The sequence below is a fragment of the Nannospalax galili genome, unplaced genomic scaffold (genome assembly GCF_000622305.1).
Source record: "Nannospalax galili isolate Female #2095 unplaced genomic scaffold, S.galili_v1.0 scaffold429, whole genome shotgun sequence".
Lineage (NCBI taxonomy): Eukaryota > Metazoa > Chordata > Mammalia > Rodentia > Spalacidae > Nannospalax > Nannospalax galili.
In genome coordinates, this window is record NW_008360330.1 from 946159 (window position 1) to 973332 (window position 27174).

The following is a 27174-nucleotide window of genomic DNA, read 5'->3' on the forward strand; positions in this document are numbered from 1 at the left end:
ACACTTTATTTAGCCTTTTTGTGTTTTCTTCAAACTGATCTTCAACAAGCTGCATGACACCTCTGTTGTACCATGAATTTTACCCACTAGAGATTAACATTTTTAAAGCTTGGTTTAGTCTTATGATTTAATGGTTTGGAAGAGAGAGAACCTTTGAAAGGTGCATTAGTTTCTATGTGGTGATGAGTTGGGTATGCAGGATAAAAATAAACTCTTAGATTTTGTTACAGACCTTTCACTGTTTTGTGGTCCCAAGCCAGTTTTGGGGTATGGGAGAAAAACTAACAAAGACAAGAAATGGGACCCTCAAGGATTTTTGCATATAGGGTAAGTTCTTGGTAGGTGGGGATGGTCCTGAGGAAGACATGCAAATATTACAGTGCCATTTGTTCTTTTCATAATCATGTCTTCAACTCCTCTCTTTCTTAGAAGCTAAACCCTAAGGCAGTGGTAGTAATGGTAGCTGCCTTGCCATATTTCACTACAACCTGACCCTGTATTTCTCATCCTTCTTCTTGGCATATTTACACATGATTTTGTCTTGGATGGCTAGTGTGCATTAATTCCCCCACATAGACCTTTATCCAAATAATTTCTTACTTTACTTTTATTAGTAGATTAACAAAAGCAAGGACAGTTTAGGACACATAAGACACATGATAGATACTTAAGAATAGAGTATATGTAGATTAGTAAATCATGCAAATTCTAGAGAATTGTTTGCATAATTATAATGTTTATGTTACTTAAAGATAAATAATTGTTTGTTAGTTAACATATGCAGGTTCTGTAGAATGTCTTAAGTGCATATTTACCAAAAATTTTAAACAGCTAAATAATGCATGCTCAGTATATACTGGTCAAGGTGTTAAGCACTGTATCTTCAGCATTTCATTCTAAACCAAATTATGCATTTGATATTATTGTTCCATTTCATAGATAAAGAAACGGACATTTTATAAGAATAAATAATTTGAAATCTTGTTGTATTAAGTGAGGATTGGAGAAAGGGAATCATTGAGCCTGGTTGCATAGTTATTGAGTCACTATAGTGGATGAAATGGGCAGTGTGTCTAATGTGAAGTAAATTGTGGGTCAAATTGTGAATCTGGACAGTGGTGAGCCTGTGGAGGAGTGACTTTGGTCTTCTCTTACTAGAGGCAATTGCTGTGACATAGGCAGGTTGTGCTTCAGGTGACCTTTAAAGAAAATGGCCCCATATCAATTTATGTTGTTCTAGTAAGGGGTTTGGAAGTAGAAAATAAAACTTCTTATTAGGACTGATGATGTGCTCATTTAATCCCAGAATTCAGGGGGCAAAGGCAGGTGGATTTCTATCTGTTTTCAAGGCCAGCTTGGTCTACATCGTGAATTCCAAGTCAGCCAGGGCTATGTAATGAGACTTGGCCTCAATAAAAAAAACAATCAAACAAATAAAAATAAAACCTTTTTGACTCAAAACTGTATAGACATTTGGATGGTGAATGGATGATTTGGCCCCTGTTTGACCTTCCTCTCTGTTCATATTATTTCTTGTAAACATTGATTGCTATAATCAAAGTGAGTCTAAACAGAAGTGAATTAATATTGAAGACCAAAATTGCTTTGTCTTCCTTTTACGAAGAGTTAGGTTTGGTGATTCTCTGAGTCAAGTATTTGGTGAGTGAGTCAGTCAGTATTTGGAAGACCGAATATAGATCCTTAAACTGTTTGCTCTTTCTTATTTCAAATCTTCTGGTAATTGATTGTGGATTAATGCTATTCTTCATTTTGAAAACATGACTATTTTCTTTTAGTTTTGACCAGTCCACTATAGAATTTTATTCCATTCCCATTTATCTGTCTATAAGAGTAAATACTACCTCTTGATTTTCACATATATGGAAGATATGGAAGAGATTAGAGAGTGATGTAGGATATAGTATATAAACTTGCAGAATTTCTTTTGGTAGCCAACTGAGGGCAGCATATAGGAAGAAAACTCTATAACCATATGTATTGGAAGTGTTTAAAAAATAATCTAAGGGAGCTGGAGAGATGGCACTGGCTGTTCTTGCAGATGACCCATGTGTAATTCCCAGCACCCACATGGCGGCTAACAACTGTACATAACTCTATTTCCAGGGAAATCCAAAGCCCTCTTCTGACCTCCACAGGCATTGCATGACATGGGTGCACTTGCATACATGCAGGAAATACACTTACACACATTAAAAAGTAAATAATAGCTGGGCATGGTGGTGCAAGCCTTTAATCCCAGCACTCGGGAGGCAGAGGCAGGCGGATCTCTGTGAGTTCAAGGCCAGCCTGGTCTACATAGTGAGTTCCAGGATAGCTGGGGCTACAGGGAGACCCTGTCTCAAAAAGACCAAAATAAATAAATAAATAAATAAATACTAAAAGGAAAAGGAAATAAAATAATAAAATAAATAATAAATAAAATATTAAAAGGAAAAGGAAAATATTAAAAGGAAAGAGAACATCCATACATGGTTAGAAGGAAGGTAGCCATTCGTGAAAATAGCATGGTGTATGATTTCTCTAAAAATTAGACATAGAAGTATGATGTTGTAGGGTGGTAGAATCGCTATAGCAGACAGTGACCATTATAAAAGTAGCTGGGGAGGGGCTGGAGAGATGGCTCAGTGGTTAAGAACACTGACTGTTCTTGAGGGGACCTGGTTTCAAATCCCAGCCCCCATATGGCAGCTAGTGGCTGTCTGTGGCTCCAGTTCCAGAGGATCTGACAGCCTCTTCTGTCTTCCACAGGTGTTGCACGACATGGGTGCACTTACTTACATGCAGGCAATACACACATACACATAAAATAAAAATAATAAATATTAAAAAAGTAAAAGTAGCTGGGGAGAAGACTGTGAAGTTTTCCAGCACAAAGAAATGATGAATATCTGTGGCGATGGATATGTCAACTGTTCTGATCAGTGCATATTATCTTAGTCTGTTCTGTTTTATAACAAAATAGTGAGCCGTGGTAATTTGTGAAAAAAGAAAAAGAGCGTTTCTTACATTCTGCCGTCTCTTTGAGGACCCAAGGTGCATGGCCTCATGGTCATGACAGCATGTGTAGCAGGGAAAGATGACATGTGAGGCAGGAAGGAAGAGTGGGGACGGGTCAGTACTGTCCCCATAAACAACCTTCTCACAAATTCTAGTCAGGGATCTACAGGAGCTGCATTAATTAGTTTCAAGGACAGTGCCCCACCCACAGAAGTAGCAATCATACACTAGGGCCCACCTTTTTTGTTCCTTACTGCCTTTTTCTATTCTTCTCTTTATTTATTTTTGAGAATTTCATACATGAGTATCATGTTTACATTATTTCTATCCCTCCCCGTCCTCCTCCAACTCCTCTCATGTTCTCCCACTCCCACTCCCACCCCACCCCCTCTCAATTTCTTGACCTCTTCTTTGATTATTATTGTTACACATACATCCGTTTATAAATACGTATGCATATATTTAATACACTGAGTCCATTTAGTGGTGCTCATGTGTACCTGTGTTTAGGGCTGCCACTTGGAATTAGGTAACCTCTCAGGGAGCTAGTCCATGGAGAAAACTGATTCCCCTCCCCAGCATTCATTGATTGCCTATAGTTGTTTGTCTTGAGTTGGAACCCTGTGGAACTTTCCCCATCTACCTTAGCATGTCAACAGGTTTTGTCATTATGACGGTCTTATTGGGCTAACATACTATGCAGATTTCTCTGGTGCAGTTTCCCTATCATGTTTAGAATGCATTGACTAGCCATAGGTGTTTTGTCCTTCTGGCTCTTACATTCTTTCAACTCCCCCACCCCCACTTCTGCAGTATTCCCTGGGCATTGGGTGTAGAGGTTGCATTGTAGATGTGTCACCTAGGGCTGGGCACCTCACAGTCACTCATTCTCTGTGTTTGATAGTTGGGACTCATCTTTTAAAAAGTTTCACCACCAATTAGGACAACAATTAGAATGAAGCTTCTAACACATGAACTCTTAGGAACCATACTAAAACCCCATCTAAACTATAGCACGTTGTATCTTATATGTATCTATAAATACATGTCGTTTAAAAGTATATGCATGTATGCAAACAGTAGTCTATTTGAGGCCCTATCTTGTTTGAACTTTTAAAAGAATCCTAGGAAAGAAAACATCAGGTAAAGTTGGTGATTTTATTTTCCTTTCGTTTTGCCTATATAGTTCATACACTAGGCAAATCAATAAGTCATAGACAAAAATTATATTTAATGTTATGAAGATTTACTTTTTAGAATTTTTTGACCAACCTCTCTTCCTCTGAATCAGAGCATTGGTACTCTGTAAACACAGAATGATGCTGCATGTGTAAACAGTTTCTAGAGAAGACAGGTGTAATAATTTCCTCCATAAATACCCTGCAAAGTCCAAAGAGTTATTCTGTGGGCTGCTGGACATGTGCTTGTCTCTCAAGTACTTCACCCATGATAGTATCATTTTATTTATTGTCTTTTGATATTGAGACTTTCACACGCTAAGCACATGCTCTACCACTGAGATATGTAGCCCTAGGTATGTGATACTACTTTTTGTATATTAGCTTTATATTTACTTTGTTCCAGACATCCCACCTACAAATTTTCACTATCTTAGAAAATGCATTTACTTTGATAAGTATCAGTTTTCTATGTATCTATCCTTTTTCTTTCTTTCTTTTTTACCCTGTACTGAGGTTTTTATTGAATGCTACATCCCCTAAACTAATGTGAAGAGTGACACATAGCTGTCAGTCTGTATATAGAGTGAAACAGATGAGCACTAAGAATTCAAAACAACAAAACTCATGAACTAAACAGCTGAGGACAGGTGATTAGAAAACAAATAGCACACAAGAAAAAAGCCTCCCTTTTTCTGCTCACAGAGCACTTTGGTGATGTTTATAATACTAGTCTTAATCACATCAAATTAGAATCCTTTATTTAACTCTGTGTTGTAATTCTGAGTATAAGAATCACATATCATTGATCTTTGCATCTACCTACCACTCTGCCTGGCACATTGCAAACTCTCTGTGAATGATTGCTGATTAATTGTCATCTTTCTTTACTTGTCTGCAACATTTAAAATTACTGACCATGGGGCACAAGGATATAGTTCTGTGGTAGAGCCCTTGCCTAGCATACATGAAGCCTTCCTCAGCATTTCCTTAGTTCTGTAAAAATAATTTTTAAGCATCTGTTTTAATTGACCAGGGCCTACTTGAAACATACTCCCTCCTTGTTTTCTGCTACTAGACTATCTTGCTTTTTCTTTATCCTACTAATAAGTGATTTTAAGTTTCTGGGGGGTTTTTTGTTTTTTGTTTTTTTTTTTTTTGGTTTTGCCAGGTTTTCTTCCCTGCAACTACCCTTTCAGCATTTTTCTTTCTTTTTTTTTTTTTAATTTTTGAGGATTTCATACAATCTATTTTTAGCATATTCAGACCTTTTTCCCTGTCTGCACCCATACTATATTCTGTCTAATTTCATCTATTCTATTAAATATGTGTGTATGTATATAGCTATAGATATAGATGCAAATATTTAAGGCAAGGCTATTTAATCTAATTTGTGTCCACAAATACTCTTCAGTGTTGGTTCATTCACAGGAGGCTAGTCAACCTACCTAATGTTATACCCTTAAAAAAACTGACTCTTCCTCTCCCAGCAGCTCTCAGTTACCAATATTTTCTCAGCTAGGATTGGGGCTTCTTACTCACTTTCCCATCTCTATGCTGGGAGTTTGTCTGGCTTGATCTTATGTGGGTCTTGTGTGTTCTGTTACCATTGCTATAAGTTCATATGAGTATTTTCCCAGCTATCTGAAAAACACTGTTTCCTTGTGATCATCCACCTCCTGTGGCTCCTACAGTCATTCTTCCTCCTCTTACACATGATTCCTGAGACTTGGGAGACAGAAGTTTGATACATGCATCCTGGGGCTAAGCATTCTGGACTCTCTTATTCTCTGCACGTTTATCAGTTGTGGGTCTCTGCTATTTCTGCATGAGGAGACTTCTCTGGCGAGAGTTGAGCGATGCATTGATCTATGGGTATAACAATAAGTCATTATGAGTTGGTTTAATACTATAGTGTCCATTTAGCAGAATAATAGTAGTAAGTTCTCTCCTATGGTCTATGACCTGTCCAGGTCTTAAAGTTCTATATTTACTCAGCTTCAATATTCTGTTCCTATAAGCCATCAGAGTGTCCTCTGGGCTGATTTATCATATGTGGTGTTTGCTGGCAAATTTGTATCTTTTCATTTTGCTTCCTTTCTGCCTCTACATGATATAAGATCTAATTACCACCCAGCATGAGGCAGCAGTGAAGTGGAAAAGGCAGCAAGATAAGGTCAGAGACCTGATCAGCTGCAAAGAGAAGGAACCCACATCTTTAAAGCATCTTGTATTTTAAAGATTTTCCCTTCCTGATATGAGACAGAAAGGGAATTTGTGCAGTCTTTATGAAAGCAAGTACTTTTAATTTGCAATAGTAGTCTTTGATGCTTCTCTGAATTGTACAAAGTATTTTCATCATTAGGGTTACTCAAAGTAGTTCATTCTATTTTGTTGACATTGAAATACAGATAAATCAAACATTTCCAGGAATGAAATGAAATCAAGGTAATAATTGGTCACTTTCAATAAGATGTAGAATTTTATGTAGTTTTGGGCTTTTGTTTTTCAAATCTAAAAACATTTCTTAAGTTTATATTTAAAACATAAGGCACTGTATTGTAGCTTGTAGGCTCTTTGTGGCATGAATGAGTGGGTACTTAGCCTAGTGCATGTTTGTATGTGTATGAGGGGGACTTAATACTCTTTAAATGACTGTGGTCTGAGTTTTTATTTAACATATTGTCAACGATTTTAAAATTAGAAGACACATGGCAGTGGGCAGATGTAAGAAATACTTGCTTCATTCTTGTTTGAAATGTCTTTGGTATAGCAGCTATTGAGGGAAGATGTCTTATCAAAACTGAAAGTGCAGCCGGGCAAGGTGGTACATGCCTGTAATCCTAGTGTTTGGGAACTGGAGGCAGGAGGACCAGGAGGGGCTGGAGAGATGGCTCAGCAGTTAAGAACCCTTCCTACTCTTCCAATTCCCAGCATCCATGTCCGGTGGCTCACAACTGCCTGTAAATCCAGCTCCATAGGATCTGACACAATCTTCTGGCCTCTGTAGGCACCAGCACACATGTGCTATATTTTGACATAAACATATATATATATATAATTAAGTGACAAGAACTAAAACTGGGCTCAGTGCATTATGCATGTACATTTATAAACGTATGTATGGGAGGGGTTTGAAGTGGGACTGGGAGGGGTGGAAATATAATACTTGTACATTTTTCCAAAAAATTATTTTAAAAATATTTTAAAATTTAAATTTAAATGCATAGGTATAAAATATTCCTGTGAAACAGAAAAAACATGAAAGATTGTTAATAAGTTAATATTGAACAAATTATGATAGATCTGTTTTCAGATGTATTATAACTACTTCAAAAGAATAATACACAGCAGCATGTCTTGTTAAGGAACAATCTGCTACTGATCCTACTAAATGAGAGAAACATTGTATGGGAATGTGTATATACAAGTTTCTTATCTCTCCGTCCTATCATATAAACACATATAGATATTCTCATTCTCTTTCTCTTTGTAGATGGACACATTAAAGAACATTATTGAATTGTTGATAGCACTTATCCTAGGGAAAGTACTGTAGATCTGAAAGGGGACATATTTTTATTGTATTTATTTATTGTGTGTGTGTAGGTATGTATGTGCATGCACATGCCACGGCACCCATGTGGAGGTCAGAGGACTAGTTGCTGGGGTTGGTTCTCTTCTTCCACTATGTGGGTTCTAGAGATCAGATTCAGGCCATCATGTTTGGAGGCAAATGCCTTTACTTGCTATGCCAGTTAAGCTCCTGCCCTCCGCCCTGCACCTCTTTGGGAAGGAGAGTTTTTTTAGGTACACTTCTATACCCTTTTAATTTTCCATGTATATATGTTACTTTCTGTAATTGAAAAGAAACTTTTACATGAATAACCAAGTCTGGTTTTTCCTCCGTTTTAGGATTCAGCTCAGGAGAGTGTCATTACTCGAGATATTCATCGCACATTTCCTGCACATGATTACTTCAAAGACACTGGAGGAGATGGTCAAGAGTCACTCTACAAGATCTGCAAGGTAAAGAGGGCTCTGGCCTTTAGTTTTTCTAATTTGTTGTGCAGGACTGTATTTTAGTAACCTGTCATAAAGGTTTTTAGATTTTCTTTCTGTCTCCATGTCATATTCATACTATGTTACAGTCTCTGCTTTATACATATGCCACCACATCCTCCACACTGAGCATGCAAGGTGACCTTTCTGTTGCTTGTTCTGAATGAGGCACAGCGTAGCCTCAGTTTGGCTTACCTGTTAGCAGGAAAAGAGCAGAAGAGCCTCTCAGACTATGCTGTACAGGCTCAGACACCATGTGAGAATTGCCTTTACTTTTTGACAATGGGCAAGTGTGAGAATCAGTGTGGGGTCCCTTGTTGAGCACTGGCAAGTTCTGTGATTTGTATCACATCATATTTCTTTGTGTGGTTCTTCTCATTTTGAAATCCTTCTTGTCATTGGTAGACCTTGGGGCTGGAGGTGGGGTAGGGTGGGGTGGTTAGGAGCCTGCTTCTGGGTTTGTAGGAAATGTACTCTGCTTAGACACAAAAGATTCTCTGTCATTGGAGAGGGGCCAGTAAGTTATGAAGTTCTCAGTTTAAATCAGAAATGCAGAAAGGGGTGTGGGCATGCTCATACTGTTGTCACCTGCCATTCCTGTAGAAATAGTTAATGAACAGTCAGCTACACCAAAATCTGAGCACAATGCAGAGAAAAGGCAAACACCATGGCCAATTTGTAAGTTAGATAATCAATGCCTGAATGATCAAATTTAGCATTTCTAGGGAGTAGCACAGATTTGCCAGTAGGCATTCTGAAGTATTCACAAATCTGTTTCATTTTATATTTACTTAAGTACCCACAAAAGCACGTGCATACATTACTCAAGAGTTGTTTAAATTTGGAAATGGCACATTTTTTATTAAAATGCTTCTTGCTTGTTGGGGTTATGGCCCTCTTCTTCCTTTTCCTTTCCTTCCCTCTTTCACCTCCCTCCCTCTCTCCTTCCCTCTAATCTAACTATTTTGGAGTATTATATAATGATCAGAAATCTATTTTGGGAAGACTGCTTAAGCATGCACTGGGCTCTGGCTTTGATCTTGACCACTGCATTAAAAAAAATAAAAGTATGCAAATAAATAAATATTTTTACATAAGTCTTTCTTTTAGAGCAAGAAATACATAAATAACTTAAAATCTGAGTGTATACTAATCTCTGGAAAATGATGCATCATCTAGTTTAAAAATTACCAAATATATTGGATGCCTCAAAAAATATAATATATTCATTATATGCTTATAAAAGGGTAAGAGTAATTGCTAAGGTTTTTTTTTGCACCAGATTAAAAATTCTATAAGCTAATTAATTTCTGATTTATGCCAAAATATAAGAACCATATAAATTTTCTAAGTTCTTTAGAAGGATCTGATTGTGGCTTGTGGAGCAGCATTTCCTTGAGTATTTAGTTAGTTTTCAGCCAGTCAATGGCTGTCTCTTCAGTTTTTCTCTGTTGGTGCTGCTTTCTTCAGATGACTAAAGCATATGCTTCTGTGCTCTTTCCGTTCTTGCTTACTGTCTGGATCCATTGTAGTAAAAATACTACTTGCCTTATTATACAATATTTAAAGTGGAAATCTGTGAAAATGACAGAATGCAAAGATAAAGACTCACTAATTAGTACCTTTGGTAGTAGTATCCTTTGCTTTGGTGGTGTGATAATTAGCTAAACTTGTGTTCATTAAAGAATAATAGTATAGTGTACCTGTACAGATCACTAGTCATCTAGATTTTCAGTGTACATTATACAGCATGACTAGAGAATTTAAAGGCTCTTTCTGAGTTAAGAATATTACAAAATATGTGTTTAAGATAATTATTAACATGTACTGTAAAGTGTACTGTTTTGAATATGAGGAAAGCAAAATCAAATTCGAGAGAGTAAACAAAAATTATTGTGGGCTTTAATATTTTATTAATTTTACAGCAGTCTTTGATAAAAGAGGCTTATAGAGATGTATGTATGTAAGAGCAAATGTTGTAGAACCTAAAATTTGTTGCGGTTCTGCTATGTGGGCCAGTTGGTTGACCCAGTTTCTTTTCCTTTTGACTTGCTGCTATGTAGTAGTCTGGTGCTCATGCCAGGAAACCTTAGTTGGTAATATAATCCACAAAAAAGTTATGCATGGTTATATGTAATATAGCACTAAATAACTTCACAAGTGTCTATCTCCACTTATGCTTTTAAAAAAGCAATTCACACCAGGTGTGGTGGCTTACTCCTTTAATCCCAGCACTCGGGAGGCAGAGGCAGGCAGATCCTCTGTGAGTTTGAGGCCAGCCTGTTCTACAGAGTGAGTTCCAGGCAACTGGAGCTACAGGGAGACCCTGTCTCAAAAAAAAAAAACAAAGAAAAAAAACAAAAAAGCAATTTACTTTGTGTGTGTGTGTGTGTGTGTGTGTGCACATGCTGCGTGTGTACATGTGGAGGTCAAATGACAACTTATAGGAGTTAGTTCTCCCCTTTACCATGTGAATCCCAGGGATTAAACTCAGATTGTCAGGCTTGGCAGCAAGTGCCCTTAACTGCTAAGCCATCTTGCCAGCCCTTCTTTCCTTTTGGAACCAGTGAGAACACTGTCCTTTTATGACTATCATCACATCTCTGTATAAGTTGTTTTATGTAAACTAATGGTCACTGGGCATAATTTGCTTCTTTTTTATTTCTTTTATTCATAGAATAATATTCAGCATGACATTCCACATTCAGCAATATGCCTTTGAATTTACTTTCTTGATGTCTTGTACAATGCTGATTAACATTAATGATTTCTTTGCTCTAAATCAGCTACTTTCTTATATAATCTTTAAATAGGATAATTTTTACTTTTTCTTTACAAATTCTTCTTTTTCTTCTCTTTTTGACCTTTCGACCACCTTCAGTTAACTGTTAAAATGAGACAGTGATAAAAGATATCCTTATATTGCTTCTGACTTGAAATAAAATATATGTAGTGATTTATCACTTAGCCTTGTTTATCTTAGTCACATGGACCACATAATTATAGATCTTTAACAAAAATATAGCATGTTTCATGTATTAATATTATAATAGCTTCACATTTTCAGAGTGTATTCACATTTTGTCACCTCATTTCTTTCTGACAATTCCTCATCAGTAGAGCTTTACTAGAGATATAATATGCCCTGCCTTTAAATTCAGCAGGATTTACTAGGAACATTTTAATTATTCTAATTTTAGAAACTAGCCCATTTCAAGGGCACAGCAATCTGACTTTGTAGTTGAGAAGTTTTCTGTGACTCTGCTGAATTGAGAAATGATCTGAACTGTCAGATTAGAGGAAGACTACTAGAAACTTATTGTCAGGTTTTAATGGTCCCTGTCAATTCAGTTTCACATCTTAATATCTCTTTCAGAATAAGAGGAAATCAAAATGGTTCAAAGCTTCATCTGTTGTCATAAATTTATATGGAGAGTTGTGGTGAAGTTTTAACAGTAGAATATATAGGTTTCTGTAGATGAAAACATTTAGTCCTTTCCTTTTTCTCCACTGTCTTTTTTTCTTAGTTAGGTCAGTATCATATTTTCAGAATTTCCTTGAGAATATACAGAATATTCTACAACTCAGGTATCTTTGGCCATTTTCTAATTTATATATGATGTAAAATGTGTTTTAAGTTGTGAGACAACTTGGTGTAGTTTAAAGTACTGGACATCAGGAGACCTGGCTCTGGTTTTGAGTCTTAGCCCCAAAAATGGCAGGTCTAAGACTGGAAAATAACACGTTAAAACCAGAAAAATAGCTTTAAAAAATTTCCTCCTCAGCAAAGGTGAGGCATCTCGGAAAACCATTCTACTTCTAATTTTCTGTGATTCTAACTGTTGTTTTTATTTTTTTTCCTTCTAAAACATGTCAGATAAATGCAGAATTTAAGAGTTAAGCTCTAGTGTGTGGATTTCACTGACTTTCTGTATGGTGTTTGGGTCTGTCTGCTCCACCTAATAGAGTTCATGTAGATTTACTTTTAGATATACGTCTCTTTATAAGACTTAAGACCAGTTGGTCATAATAATTAACTAAAGCATTATTCACAAATAGTATAGATTGAAGTGACTTTGTGCATAGTGTTTTTTTTCTTAAATACATTTTATTTATTATTTTTATTTTGTGTGTATGAGTGTATTGCCTGCATGTAAGTGAGTGCACCTGTGTTGTGCAATACCACAGAGGTCAGAAGAGGGCATTGGATTCCCCTGGAACTGGAGTTAAGGACAATTCGTAGCCACCATGTGGGTGTTGGGAATCGAACCTGGATCCTCTGAAAGAGCAGTCGGTGCTCTTAACTCTGAACCATCTCTCCAGCCCCATGTGCATAGTATTTTCTTCTACTTTTCTGGTTAGCCCAAATGCTGCCTGAAGATGAGGCTACTGCTGTGAATTTAATAAGAGAGATTCAATATTACATAGAAATCTATACTCTTTGTTCATGTAGGTTAATAATTTGATAGCATAGTGGCCTGAGCAAAGACAAAAATAAATATAGACTTATGTTTCACCGACTACTCTACATTGTGTGTTTTGGTGGTATAGTAGTGAGCATAGCTGCCTTTAAAATACTTTACATCAAAATATGATTATATTCATTAGAAAAGCTGGAACATTTAGGGTATTATTTTTTATTTATTATTTTTATTTTATGTGTATGTGTGTATTGCCTGCATATAGGTAAGTCATGTACCCATGTTGTGCAATGTCCGCAGAGGACAGAGAGGCTGTCCAATCCCCTGGAACTGGAGTTACGGACCATGTCGGTGCTGAGATTTGAACCCTGGTCTTTTGCAAAAATAGTCAGGGTTCTTAACTGCTGAGCTCTCTCTCCAGCCCCTTAGGGCATTATTTTTATATTTAATGAAACACAGTTTTTGAGAATGCAGGCATTCACTGGTTCTTAAAATGAGGAATAATCATATATTATTAATACTGTTTTCTGCACTTGAAGAGGGTATTTATGATTAGGAGAATGAATTATTTTTCACTGAGTTAATATTTTAAATAGAATTTTCTTCCTATTTCACTACTTGTAATTCACCTCTCTTCCTTGAGGTACCTGAAGGAACTCGAGTTTGAATGATAGCATTTATCATGTGGATTTAGTTTATTTCTTCATATAGCCTAATGTCTTAGACTTTTCATTTATTTGATAAAATTCCTGGCAAAAGCAACTTGAAAGGAGGGTAGATTTATTTTGGTTTCAGAGGTTTCAATCCATGATCATCTGGTTCCATTTATGTGGTGAGACTCCACATCATGTCAGGGAGCACAACACATGGGTGGTGGGGCACATCAGCTCACTGGGGCAAGTGGTGGAGCACAGCAGCTCACTGGAGCAGGTGGTGGGGCACAGCAGCACACTGCTCCACCACTTGCCCCAGTGAGCTGCTGTGCCCCACCACCCATGTGTTGTGCTCCCTGACATGATGTGGAGTCTCAACACATATATGGCTGGTGGGGGGAAATATTGAATGTGGAACCCTGTGGTCAATACTTCATACTCAAACATGGCACCATGCTTACCTGACTGGGAGTAACCTGTGAGATTCTCGGCTTGTACCAACCAAATTCAAAGAGCCCTTTGGTATGGTGTGATAAGTGCTCTTGGATCAAAGTAGACCCAAAGGATTTGATTCAGGGTATGACCTTGGAGGACTCAGGAATCCCTTGGAGAATTAAGCATGCTTTTAAATTCTGTGTAGCCTGCCTCTCTTTCTCTGGAGTTTCTGAGTGTTTTTGAATTAGGGCATATTTCTAAGGTGGAGCTGAGCATTAGCTACTTAAGAGCCCTTTGAACCCCTGGGGCCACCTACTTTGCTAGCTCATCCTTAAAAGCAGTCTGTTAAGTGTTTTTAGCAGACCCAGAGGGACAACAATGTATTCTCAAAGCAAATTAACTTCCCTGAGGAAAAATGAATCCTTTCAGGTCTTGCAAGAGACTTGAGTGCTGGGATTAGAGGTGTGTGTCACCATGCCCAGCACAACTCTTATTTTTAAGGAGCTCCAATTTTTGGAAAAAAAATACCAGCAATCAAATCTTTCAGTAATAGGTACAAGGTTGGTAGAGAATGAGCAAATGGAGGAGGAGGCACCAGGACACAGATGAAACTCCATCAAAATAGGGTTTATTAGCAAAGGAACACATGGACAGATTCCCTTCCAGGTTGAGAAAATGTCTGCCTGGGTCTTGAGCTGGGGTCTTTTAAAAAGGGAGCCTTCTGCTTCCTACAGAAGGTGGGAAGATGTATTTTTTTTTAAAGTTGGGGGGTGGGGGAGAGTGGGACTGTTAAAACCTGTCCTCTTTAGAAATCAAAGGGGAAGCCTGCAGTGTTGGCCAAACTGTGGAGAAAAGTCTGCTTCTCTTGACTTCAAAGGTGCTTATCAGCTAGGTTCCCTTTTCTCAGGAGCATGAGAAGTCCTTGGGATCCTGTTGGTGAGGGGGCAGGGCTATCTGAACCTTAACATTCAGGATTTTAATTGAGATCTTGGAATCACATTGAATCAATAATGCTTTTGTGTATGTGCATCTTTTTGTTGGTTTTATATATTATGTATTTGTTGTTTTCTAATTTTATTGATATCACTTCTATTCATTTTATTTCTTTTATTTCTCTTAGTTTAATTTGCCTTTTCTCCTTTTTCAGATAAATGTTTGTATCGATGATATTTGTGCCTTTCTTACATCTTAATAGAGGTCCCAAAGTATTCCTAAGTACTTGTTAGGTGCATCTTTACAAAGTGTATTTATTTTTTTCCTGAGTGAAGCCATAATTTTAAAAACCACCTGCATACATTTTAAGTATACAGTTTATTAATTGACAAAAGTATACATCTGTGTAATCACAGTCACAATGTAGCACAGCATGGATGCCAGGCATTGACAGCAGTCACAAACCTCTTTCCTCACACATGCCCGGCCCCATGTTTTGACCCTCTGTCAATATAGATAAGCTTCCACTGTCTTGTATTTAGTACAGCAATACTGTATTGCTTCTGGTTTCTTTCATGTAGCACAATACTTTTCAGATTTGTCCATGTAGCTGGGAGGTTCTGTAGCTTTTTTTTTTTTTTAGTATTTTATTGTAATCATCAATTTTGATGTATATGTTAGAGTACTTTAAGACTCTACTCTGATGAAGTCTAATGCCTGATCATTTCTAATTTTTACTGTCTATTCTTCTGATTTTATTTATTCACATTCCTTCATGCTTGATCATTTTAATAGAATGGTGGATCATTTGCATAAAAAATTATAAAGGCACTGGGTGATGCTGTTTTTCTCTACAGTAGATTTGGCTTTCTGGTAGGAATTTGGAATATGATGGATCCTTTTGATTTTTTTAAAACTTTTTTTCCTAGGGTTTTATTCTAGGGCTTTAACATGCTAATCATGAACTCTACAGTATACTGAGTACTCTCCCACCCCTGTCCTGTGACTGCTCTGTTTCTTATGTAGAAAATGAAATGCTTCAAAGATCTCAGCTGTAAAGCCTGAATTATTTCCTACAAACTCTCTCTCCTGTCAAGATAGTGGGAAACAACTGAAAGCCTTTGCTTATACTTAGTTTTCTTGCTTTGCATACTGATATATGTCTCAGAGTAAGAATTCGTATTTTAGCAATCTAAATCATTTTTCATTATCTATTTTTGAAGAATTTTATAATTCTGCTTCATTGCCAAGAATGATTTCTTTTTATATTTCTTTCATTTTTATTTAAGAGTGTATGTGTGTGTGCACATATGTGCAGGTGCTCACAGATGCCAAAGGGCATCAGATCTCCTTGGAGCTAGAGTTACAGGCAGTTGTGAGCTGCCCATTGTTGGTGCTGGCAATCAACTCAGGTCTTCTGGAAGAGCAGAAAACAGTCTTAGTTCGCTCTCAGTCCACCAAGGACAATTTTAAAAATTTATTCTGAACAGTTACTGTGTGTGTCTGAGAGAGAGAGAGAGAGAGAGAGAGAGAGAGAGAGAAAGAAAGAGGAGAGATACTATACGTGAGTGTATATATGTATGTTTTTGAGAGTTAACTTCATGCTCAGCCTTTGTTTATAAGACTGAAATGATTTGTTATATTTATTAACATCACTATAGTCATTTTGAGGGTTATTACTTGGGTCCTTATTAAGCACATATTAATAGGATAAGCTTTCTGTCAATCAGAATTCAACTTAGAAAATGTGATCTTATTTTCCAATATAGGTTCTTTTCTTCTGAGACCATAACAATGAAAAGGTCATTTTAGTGAAGCTAGTGGCCTGGAAAGAGAGTGAGTGATTTGCATTGCTCTTAAGGATACCTGAAGAGATTTAGATGTTTTTCCATGTACGTAGCCTCAGAAGAGCTTTACTTGAAATAACTTTGCAATTTCTATGTAGTTCATAGTCTTTCAACTGGATAGCTAATTGAAGCCATCACACTCTTACTAGGATACAGGAGAGAAAGGGTAGGATTATGAGTGATAGATTAAAAAAGTAGTGGTATGATGAATAGGGTTGATCAGGAGAAAGCACCAGGACACAGATAAAACTCCATCGGAATAGAGTTTATTAGCAAAGGAACACATGGGACAGATTCCCTTCCAGGCAGGGAAAATGTTTGCCCTGGTGGATCTTTTAAGGGGGAGGCTTCTGCTTCCTGCAGAAGGAGGGAAGGTATATTTTTTGTTAAAGTTGGGGGGCAGGGGGTGCAGTGGGAGAGCAGGACTGTTAAAACCTGGTCTCTTTAGAGATCAAAGGGGAGGCCTGCTGTGTTGGCCAAACAATGGAGAAAAGTCAAAGTGCTTATCAGCTAGGTTCCCTTTTCTCAGGAGCTTGAGAAGTCCATGGGACCCTATTGGTGAGGGGGCGGGGCTACCTGAAACAACAATGAGGATGATAAAAATGGATGAAAATAACATAAAGGGATTGTTGTGAATCCTAAGGGTTTCGATATAGCCATTCTTTTTAGAAGACAATGTTGCTTTTTGAGGAAAAGAGTAAGATTTATTTCTAAATAGAAAGGAAAGGCTTAAAAGAAATCTAACCTAAGACAAAGCAAGATGAATCTCCCAATAAAACAGTATTCATGTTTCCTTTTGAATTTATGAATTATTTCTCCCAGTTGAGACCTTTTCCTTTTCTAGATTCAAATGCCTTAAATGTCCAAGACAGTAAACTAGAGTGAATTCTGTATGTTATAGAATCATAGAGCTTTATATCCTTCTTACTAATTGTTATGCTTTTGCCAGTATCTTTTGAAGCCTCCTCCTTAAGCAGACCTCTTCCTGTCTTCACTTTTAGGAAGAATGAATCTGAATTGCCCTCCTCCTTCTTTCCATCTGTCTAGATCTTAGTTGCCCACCTCCTCCGCAAAATTTGTCCTACCCACTCTACCACAGTGATGTATAGATTAACACAATGCTGGAGCTCTCATAAACAACAAGAATATTTTAGTTAATGAATTGTATTGCATTAGGAATTTTTATGATTTTTGTTGCTTTTTCCTTTTTTCCTAGAAAAATAGTTTATTTGATGTACTACAAGAGGTAGACAGATGGGTAGTAGCTAGAGCACTTCCATCAGCCCAATGATCCTTTCATATAAGAAACAAACGTGTTGCTTTGTTTTCAAAATATCAGGTTATAAACTTCAAATGGATACAATAAAATTAATTTGTGTGTGTGCTTGTACATGTGTATGTGTGTAGGTGGACGTATATGTGAGTGTGCATACTTCTGTATATGCATATGAAGACCACCTCCCCTGAGACAGTATTTTCCATTTGAGCTCATCAATTAGGCTAGACTGCCTGGCCAGCAAGCCCTAGGGATTCTCCTTTCTTCACTTCTCTAGTACTGGGATTGCAAGCATGTACCACCACGCCTGGCATTTTTATGTGGGTTCTAGGGATTGAACTCAGGTCCTTGTGCTAGTAGGACAAGTGCTTTACTTACTGAGCCATTCTCCCAACTCTATAATTAAGATAATTTAAAAATCTCTCTGTGAAGCGAGGTGTGATGGAACATACCTATAATCCTTTCCCTCTGGAGGCTAAGGTAGGAGGATTTTGAGTTCAAGGGCAGCCTGTTCTGCATACTGAGTTCTAGTCCGGAGTTAGGTAAAGCACAAGACCCTTTTTTAAAATGTAAAAAAAAAAGCAAAAAAATTTAACCTTTAAAATTCAGATAATTATAGTCAGTCTTTGTAGGAAAATGTAATCTCTGACATATTCTATTTCTTTGTCTCAGTTACTGAGTACTAGTCGCCTCATGTTAGAAAAGTTAACTTTACATACTTGACGATGGAATGGACTATAAATTCACATCCTATGAAAAACAAGACAGGACTCAATGTATAAGAAATATATTAGGGAAAATGCCAGTGAAAAAAGTAAGGAGTGAGTTGGGGGGATACTGGGAGAAACATTAGGACACAGTGTAATTCTACCTGAAGGGAAGATGGAAGATTTGATGAATCATACCAGTTTATAGTGTATCTCTTAGGAACATTTAAGAAGACCAGTGGGAGACCTCAACCAAAGTTAAGTAAGTTAAGTAAGTGATATCCATTTCTTTCAGAAGCTAGCCTACCTTAATATGAAGTTTCAGTACATACAGACCTTTATAAGAGGTCCTCCTTCTTGGCATTTCCTTCCTCTTTCTAGTATTTTATGTTCTTAAAGTCTTTGCATACTAAATTCCTTAAAGGCAAGACTCTTAATTTTCCTTGTTTTATCAAGTTCCTAAGTGGTATGTTCCCATATAGTCTTTAAAAGTCATAGATCTGAGAATACAAACTAAATACTGTGAGTAATTTTCCACAATCATGTAGTAATTCGCTTGTAATGGGAACATTTTAAAAAATGGTAATGATGTGATACTCTAGCTTTTTTTTTTACCTTTTTAAAAATGAGTGCGTATACTTTTAAACTGTTGCCTAGGACTTCCTTTAAAAAGTGTTATATAAAAAGAAGTCTGCATCTAGGAATTGTGCCAGCTGTTTTAGATAAGAAAATTGCTTTGTGAGTGAATATTTGTGAGTACTTTCAGCCCTCTAGTGTTCAGATTATTTTATATCTGTGAATCTATTTCTAGAGTTTATGTCCACATTCTTCTTGTTACCAGCATGTAGGACAAACTTAATAACCTCTTAAAGCTCAATTTTTATTACTAGATTCAGCAAATAAAATTATACTACATATACATACATTTCCACATATTACATTTTTTTTTAACCAGTCTTAAACTTACAGGAAAGTTGCAAGGGCAAAATTTTTGTTTTACTAAACTATTTTTTTCTTTTTCTTTTAAAATTTTATTGAATTTGTTCCATGACAGTTTTGTATATGTATGGCATGCATTCTGATTATTATAGCCCCCCAATCTCCCTCCCACTCCATTTCACCTCCTTCTTCCCTACAAGTCCCTTTCCCACATTGGTGACATTTTTGTTGTTTCATGTTGTTATTTTTTATTTGTTTTATGAGATCCAGTTGCGTTTAACCAGGATCATCTGTGACCATGGGTTTGGAACTATCTGTTGGAGCCAGGCAGCTTCCTCAGTTGACCTGATTTATTAAATATATATGTATAATATATATAATATTTCATTTGATAGTTTCATGCAATTTAATTAAATTATTTCATATGTATGAGTGTTTTTCCTGCATGTATGTAAGTGTAATCATGTCATGAAATGCCTGCAGAGGCCAGGAGGGTTACGACTAGAGTTAGGGATGGTTGTTAGCTGTCATGCAATGCCTGCAGAGGCCAGGAGAATTAGGACTGGAGTTAGGGATGGTTGTTAGCTGTCATGTGGGTGCTGGAAACCTAATCTGGGCCCTCTGCAAGAGCAGCCAGTACTCTTAACCACTGAGACATCTTTCCAGCCCTCACACAATGTGTTTTGATCACATGCACCCCAGCTCTTCCTCTTAACTTCTCTGGAGCCACCCCTACCTGCCTACTCCTTCCAACTTCGAATTATCTTTTTAATTTAATAACCTACAGAGCCCAGTTTGTGCTATCTTTATACTTATGAGTGTGGGTGACATGCACTGGAGTGTGGTTGACTCTCCCAGAAGCCGTCAGCTGTCAGTTGTTCCTTAGCTAGGGATGAGGGCTAGTGAACCCTTCCCCTTTCCATGCTAGAATGTTTACTGACTTGATTTGTACAAGTCTTGTACAGGCATCCACAGCTGATACCAGTTTATGAGTGTAGCGGTCCTGTCATGTATACAAGACACTGTTTTGCTCCAGTCTTCTGGCTCTTATGATCTTTCTGCTGTCCTTTCCCAAAATAGTCCCTGAGTTGTGGTAGGGGTGTGTTATTTACTAAACTACTTTGAGTGTGATTTGCTAGATTGATACCTCTTTATCCTGAAATATTTTAAAATATTTCTCTTATAAGCAAGTATATTCTTCCACATAACCATAACCCACCCACCATCCAGTCACAGATGTATTGCAGCTACTTAGGCAACAGACATCATTCATGTTTTACGGATTGCCTGAATAGTGAGTGTCCTTTGTAGAAAAGGGATCATGTTCAGAATCACTCATTTTATGTCATTGTTAATGCTTCATCGATTTTTAGATCTGTAATAATTTAACACTCTTTACTTCACTTTCTTGGCCATGGTGCTTGTAATGATTATAGGCTAATTGTATTTTTGGATTGTCCCTGAATTTGATCTTGTCTGATGTTCTGTCATAGTTAGATTCAGGTTATACATCTTTGACAGTATTATCAGAGAAGGAATAATCCATTCCCATTTCTTTCTCTTGGGTCCTGTATAGTTTCCTTGTTTCCCATCATTGGTTATTTTCACTTGGGTCATGCCCCAACCTGCAGGGCGGGAGATGGAGACTCGAACTCCCAGGGACCTGGAATGATGGTTCAAGAGACACAAAGAATGACAGCAAAACAAAGAACTCTGATCAAGCTGCAAAAGTTTATTTTTCCACGGGGATTCTTATACGGGCTGAAGCGGGAAATTAGCTGGGGAAGGGGAAGGGAAGATGTTGTCTCAAAGGGTTAATGAATGTCCCTTAGGATGAGGGGAACTGGCGCCATGAGTCTTGGTTGCAGGATAAGGAAATTGGTGGTTGCTCAGGCTTATCTTGAATCATCAGAAATGTTGCTTATCTTAGGGGGCAGGGAGGACTGATCAGCAAATTCTCCAGAGGCTGCTTGCTCTGGGGGGCAGGGAGGGCTGCCAGGCAGCGTGGTCTCTCACAGGGTCACATAAATAAGGTGTCATCTACCAAGCTTATCCACTTTATGAAGTTTCCATTTTATCCCTTGTAGTTAGTACATATTATGTGAAGATATTTTATAACTATATAAATGCTCATTTTGAATGAAACTTTTGATTTGATTTAACTTTTCATTCATTTATTTACTTATTGTCATGTCCATGTGGGCTAGAATTATTTTTCAATATAATACTGTTAATGCTTTGTGAATTTTATACATGCATACATGTATTTTAATTATATTCACCCTCCCACTCTTTCTCTTAACCCCTTCCAGGTCCACTCCTCATCCCCTCTCAACTTCATCTCCTCCTCCTTTTTTTTTTTTTTTTGGATAACCTACTAATCCCAAATTGTTTGCTAACATTCTTGTTTTATATTATGTTCTGTCATTGCCATTATGCATTCTGGTGCACAAATGGTCTCCAATTTGACTGGTAGGATACCTTCAAGCCGGCTTCTGTATCCTTTTGACATATTCTATAACTCCGTGAATCAAGACTTTTATTATGGCCCAGTAGGATCCAGTTCTCCAAAAGACTTGTTTCTTTAATCAAAATAGTAAGAAACAAAGATTTGGATGTGAGGTATAGTCACTGTTATTGAGGTGTCATTACTTGTAAGTCTTTTAAGTGGTTAAAATTAGGGAAAATATGTATGTACACATAAATGTGTGTACATACAAACATGCCTTTTCACCCATATAAAGTTCATATATCATAAAATTCTGTAAAGTTCAATAGGGTTTAGTATATTCAGAAGGTTGTACAATGATCTCCACTGTTCAGTTTTGGAATCTCTCCATCAGTCAAAAAAGAAAGCTTGTATTTATTGGAAATCACTTTCCAACATCTTTGCTTCGGGCTCTGACAGTCATAATGTGTGTTCTGTCTCTATGGCTGTGCCTCGTGTTGTTGCTCATTATAGTAGTTTGTGAACTAATTAAGTCTGTCTTTTGTCAGATCTGGTCATTGAAATCTACTTGGTGGTCAGCTAATGATTGAACAGAGAGTTCCTGAAATTCTTAGAACTATTAAGTCTGCCATTCTTTGCCAAGGGGCTCAGAACAGTCCCATTATATGGTTTGCAAGTGTCAGGGTTGTTGAAGAAGACATGCATATAGACACTTCATAAATGGAGCAATACTTTACTCACATAGACAAGAGGTAGTGCAAGATCACCTTCAGTAGTGAGCTTTGGGCCACCATGGTGGGTCCCCTGGGCCTTGCCACTATGGTAGTCCATGCCATGCAGGCAATGATTTGCATATATATCCCTTCTTGTTCTGCAGGTAAAGGACCTTGTTTCTTGCTCACCTGAACAGAGATAGCAGGAACAGGGAAAGATATTCCCAAACAAGGCAACAAGCCAAGCCCAAACTGTTCAGGTCCTTATCTCCATGTAAAGAAATGTTCTGGGTACAAAATATCCTCACAGTCATTTTAGATTAATAGTCCACACATGACTGCCTTTCCTGACAGCACACATTCGGTCCATCAGGAAATCTTAGCAGCTCACCAGTGTGCTAATATCTCACCAGTTTCACTACTGTTGCCCTAGTCTAAATTAACATCACCTCCTTCCTGGTCTCTCTGCTTAGAGTGGCTTTTTGTTTTACCCAGCATAAAAGTGAAAGACCTTAGTTTATCATGCTATAAATGATTCTATCAATCATTTTGTCTTATCGACATGTGCAGATGTGCTCATACTCAGAGCCCTTGTGTTAAACAGGCTGCTTTCTATACCACGACCACTACCCAGCAGAGCTCCCTGGCCTGTTCTTTAACCTTTTTCACTCTTTGCTCAAGGCTTTCTCTCTTATGGACAGTATGGCTTGCCTTAGATACTCTTTAAAATTAGTGTCTTTTTAGTCCCTTTCTCCATTTTCTTTTTGACAATTGCACTTACCGCTTTCAAACATAGTCCATAAATTATGTAGTATGGCTTACTGTGTTAGAATAAGCTTCATAAGAGCAGTTCTTTTGTCCGTTTTGTTCACTGCTTCCCAGTTGTCCACATTTTGCCTCAATGAAAGAAGTTACCTTAGGGAAGTTAAGTAATTCCAAGTGGCAGAGCTGGAATTTGAGATGTTTAACATTCACAGCCACTAATAAAAAAAATTCTAAGAAAATTTTGAGCTAGAGTTTTAGAGTACTTTATTAGCAAATCTTGTTCTAGGCACTGGACTGATGAAGGCTAGCTTGAGATCATAACGTCATACTTTTATGAGAAAACACATAGGAGTCTTAAAGAAAATAGCTGGTAGAAGCCAGGCTTGGTGGCGCACACCTGTAGTCCCGGCACTTGGGAGGCAGAGGCAGGTGGATCTCTGAGTACAAGGCCAGCCTGGTCTGCATAGTGAGGGCCAGGCCAGCTGGGGCTACAGGGAGACCCTGTTTCAAAACGACCGAAAAATAAAGTGCTTTTGGGGCTGGAGAGATGGTTCAGTGGTTAAGAACACTGACTGTTCTTGCAGAAGACCCAGGTTCAAATCCCAGCACCCACATGGCAGCTAAAAACTGTCCATAACTCCAGTACCAGGGGATCTGACAGCCTCTTCTTTCCTCCACGGGCATTTCACAAGACAGTTGCACTTACATACATACAACCACCTATGACTCCAGTTCCATAGAATAAGACACTCTATTCTACCTGCCACCTGCATTGCACGACATGGGTGCACTTACGTACATGCAGGCAATACACTCATACACATAAAAATAATAAATAAAATATTAAAAAATAGCTGGTAAATGAATTTTGAGAAAATATGTTCATCACTGTGGATTACTTATTCTAAGTACTGAAGGAATATGAAAATAAGTAATTAATTGATAATGGTTCCAAAAGTAGGGGGGGGAATAGGACTATTAGGTACTGAAAATTTTAATAAGAATATTCATTTATAAACAAATTTCAAATCTATCACTGTAGCCTAAGAATATACTTACATAGATGTTGTATTTGATTTTTTAATGTCTGCCACCTTTCCTAAGACTAATAATTCGTGATTCTAATAATAACAATTTTGATTTTTAGTTAAAAGCACTTTGCATCTATTTTTTGTAGTCTAATGGTAGAGATAAGGTATTTCAACTTAATTCTAAATATTTATATATAATAATAAATATATACACATATTCGTATGTATACATATATATAGCTAATCATTATTTGTAGATTCTCTACTTACAGATTCTGCCTACTTAGTAAAATTTATTTGCAACCTCAAAAGCAGCACTCAATATTTTTATTGTTTCTTTGCTTCTTCTAGTCAGTCACTCACTGGCATGTTAGTATGGTTTCAAGAGATTTGAATTGTTTGATGTTTGGTAGACAAGGCAAAGCTCCACCTTGCTTCAACTCTCATACTCTAAATAGCATTGCAGTATGCTTATTGCTATGGGTTTGCATTTCTGTGCTTTTTCTTGTTGATTTTGGCATATACAGTGGTCCCCATCTATAGTGCTGGCTATAGTGCTGGCTAGTGTTGCTAGACATGTGATATACCTGCATGATACTTACCTGCACTGAGGTATGAGTTAAAGTTAGTTCAATATTAATGAGTGAAAAGTATTATTAAATATGGTTTCTTTAAATAGAAACACACACTTAAAGTTATATCATGATAGATGTGTTGAAAATATTTTGGCCAAAGTCCTAACCCATTCCTCCCTGGGGACATGAATGCAGTAGTTAGGAATCTAGTGTCTTACAACTTGATAGAATACAAATACTGTGAACAATAAGAATTAACTGTTTGTATGTACATTTGTTGGTTACCTTCTTGACCATTACATTAAAATTCAGTGAAATCTTCCCTTTTTTCTTTTATATATTTTATGTATTTTTTATATTTTGGACATGATACCCAATTAAAATCTAAATATAAGTCATTGAATGGTTATTGAGTAATTTTTAATATTTAAATTAAAAAATTAAATTATGAAATATATCAAACATTCAAATAAATAATTTTTATTGGTATTCATGATTTTAAAGAATAAGTAATATTTGTATGCCTACAAGTTAGTAAAAATATTGCCAGTTTTTTTCAGTAACCCAATATGCTCCCCTTGGATCCAGTTCTCTCTCACCCAAGTCAACCACTCTTTGGAATTTTGTGATTATTATTTCTCTACATATTTTGATTGTAATCTTATTGCTGATTAGTTTTTGAAATATTTGTGAGTGCATATCAAAGAGGAAATATTGTGTTTGATAGTTAGGTTTTATAATCATCCTCCTGAACTTGGTTACACATCAATGAATCTTCAGATCCAGAGAGCCACAAAGCAAATACAGACAGTAGCAACAAGCTGGGACTCTGGAGCCAGAACAACCTCAGTTTGAATTGTGGCTTTGGCACTTTCTGAGAGACTTAGAACAATTTAACTTCTTTGTGCCTCAATTTCTTCATCAATAAAAGGAAGATAATAATAATACTTGCCCCAGGATTTGTTGTCAAGATTAAGTAATTTAATATATACAAACAGAACAGTTTGCAACACTTATTAGTAAGTAAATGCTAGTGATTTTAATAGGTAGAGAAATTAATGCTGAAGAATTCTTTGAAATTATTTAGATTCATTTTTTAATGTATGTCAGTGTTTTACCTGCATTTGTGCAGGTTCATCATGTGTGTGCAGTGTCGACACAGGCTAGACAAAGGTATCAGATTCCCCTGGTGCTGGAGTTATGGACAGCTTTTAGCTGCCATGTGGGTACTGGGAACCAAACCCAGCTCTTCTACAAGAGCAGTCAGTATTCTTAACTGCTGAGCCATCTCTCTAGCCCTCAGATTCTTAAGTATTATACTAGACATCTAATCTCTCATTAAATGTTGTCCTCATTCTTTTTCACAACCAGTGTCTCACAACTCTTTTTTTTTTTTTTTTTTTTTTTTTGTGTATTGGCTGCAAGTGTTTAAGTGCACCCATGTCGTGCTATACCTGCAGAGGTCAGAAGAGGGCATAGGATTCCCTGGAACTGGAGTTACGGGTGTATTGGCTGCAAGTGTTTAAGTGCACCCATGTCGTGCTATACCTGCAGAGGTCAGAAGAGGGCATAGGATTCCCTGGAACTGGAGTTACAAACAGTTGTTACTTGCCATGTGGGTGCTGGGAATTGAATCTGGGTCCTCTGTAAGAGTAGTCAATGCTCTTAACTGCTGAGCCATCTCTCCAGTCCCCAGATTCTTAAGTATTGTATTAAATAATCTCTTTTTGAATATTACCTTCATCTTTTTTAGACAACCAGTGTTTCACAATTCTTTTCACTTTATAACCCTTTTTCTTTAGCTATTGTAGCATTAATAAAAAATAAGGTTATTATTAGTCATAATCGGTTGCACTTGGACACTTGGCACCTGTGTGTGTCTATGAAGTCATTGGGTGGATTTCAATGGTAATGTTTATCACCTCTACTAATTAGCATGATGTAAATTTCCATGCTTCCTCCTCAAATATAATACATTTTTAAAAAATTTGTTGATTTTTGTGTGTTTGTGTGTGTGTATGTGTGTGTGTGTATATGCATGTATCACACAGAACATCCCAAACCATCTTATTTGACTATATACCCACTTCCCAGTTGGCACCCTCCCATAGCCTCCCTCCCCCCACTAGAGACCTTATATTCTGATATCCCTGCTACTGTCTGCTGTGTTGT

At 37.1% G+C, this 27174-nt stretch overlaps 1 protein-coding gene across 5 annotated transcripts in view; it reads left to right on the forward strand.

Annotated features, from left to right (window-relative positions):
- The window catches only part of Rabgap1l (RAB GTPase activating protein 1 like), an 848174-nt gene that overhangs the window by 479617 nt on the left and 341383 nt on the right, over positions 1–27174 (forward strand). For all 5 annotated transcript variants that reach the window (XM_008826096.2, XM_029560173.1, XM_017796360.2 and 2 more), the window contains exon 14: positions 8112–8225. In XM_008826096.2, the coding sequence (XP_008824318.1) occupies positions 8112–8225 (114 nt within the window). The remainder of the gene's footprint in view (positions 1–8111; positions 8226–27174) is intronic.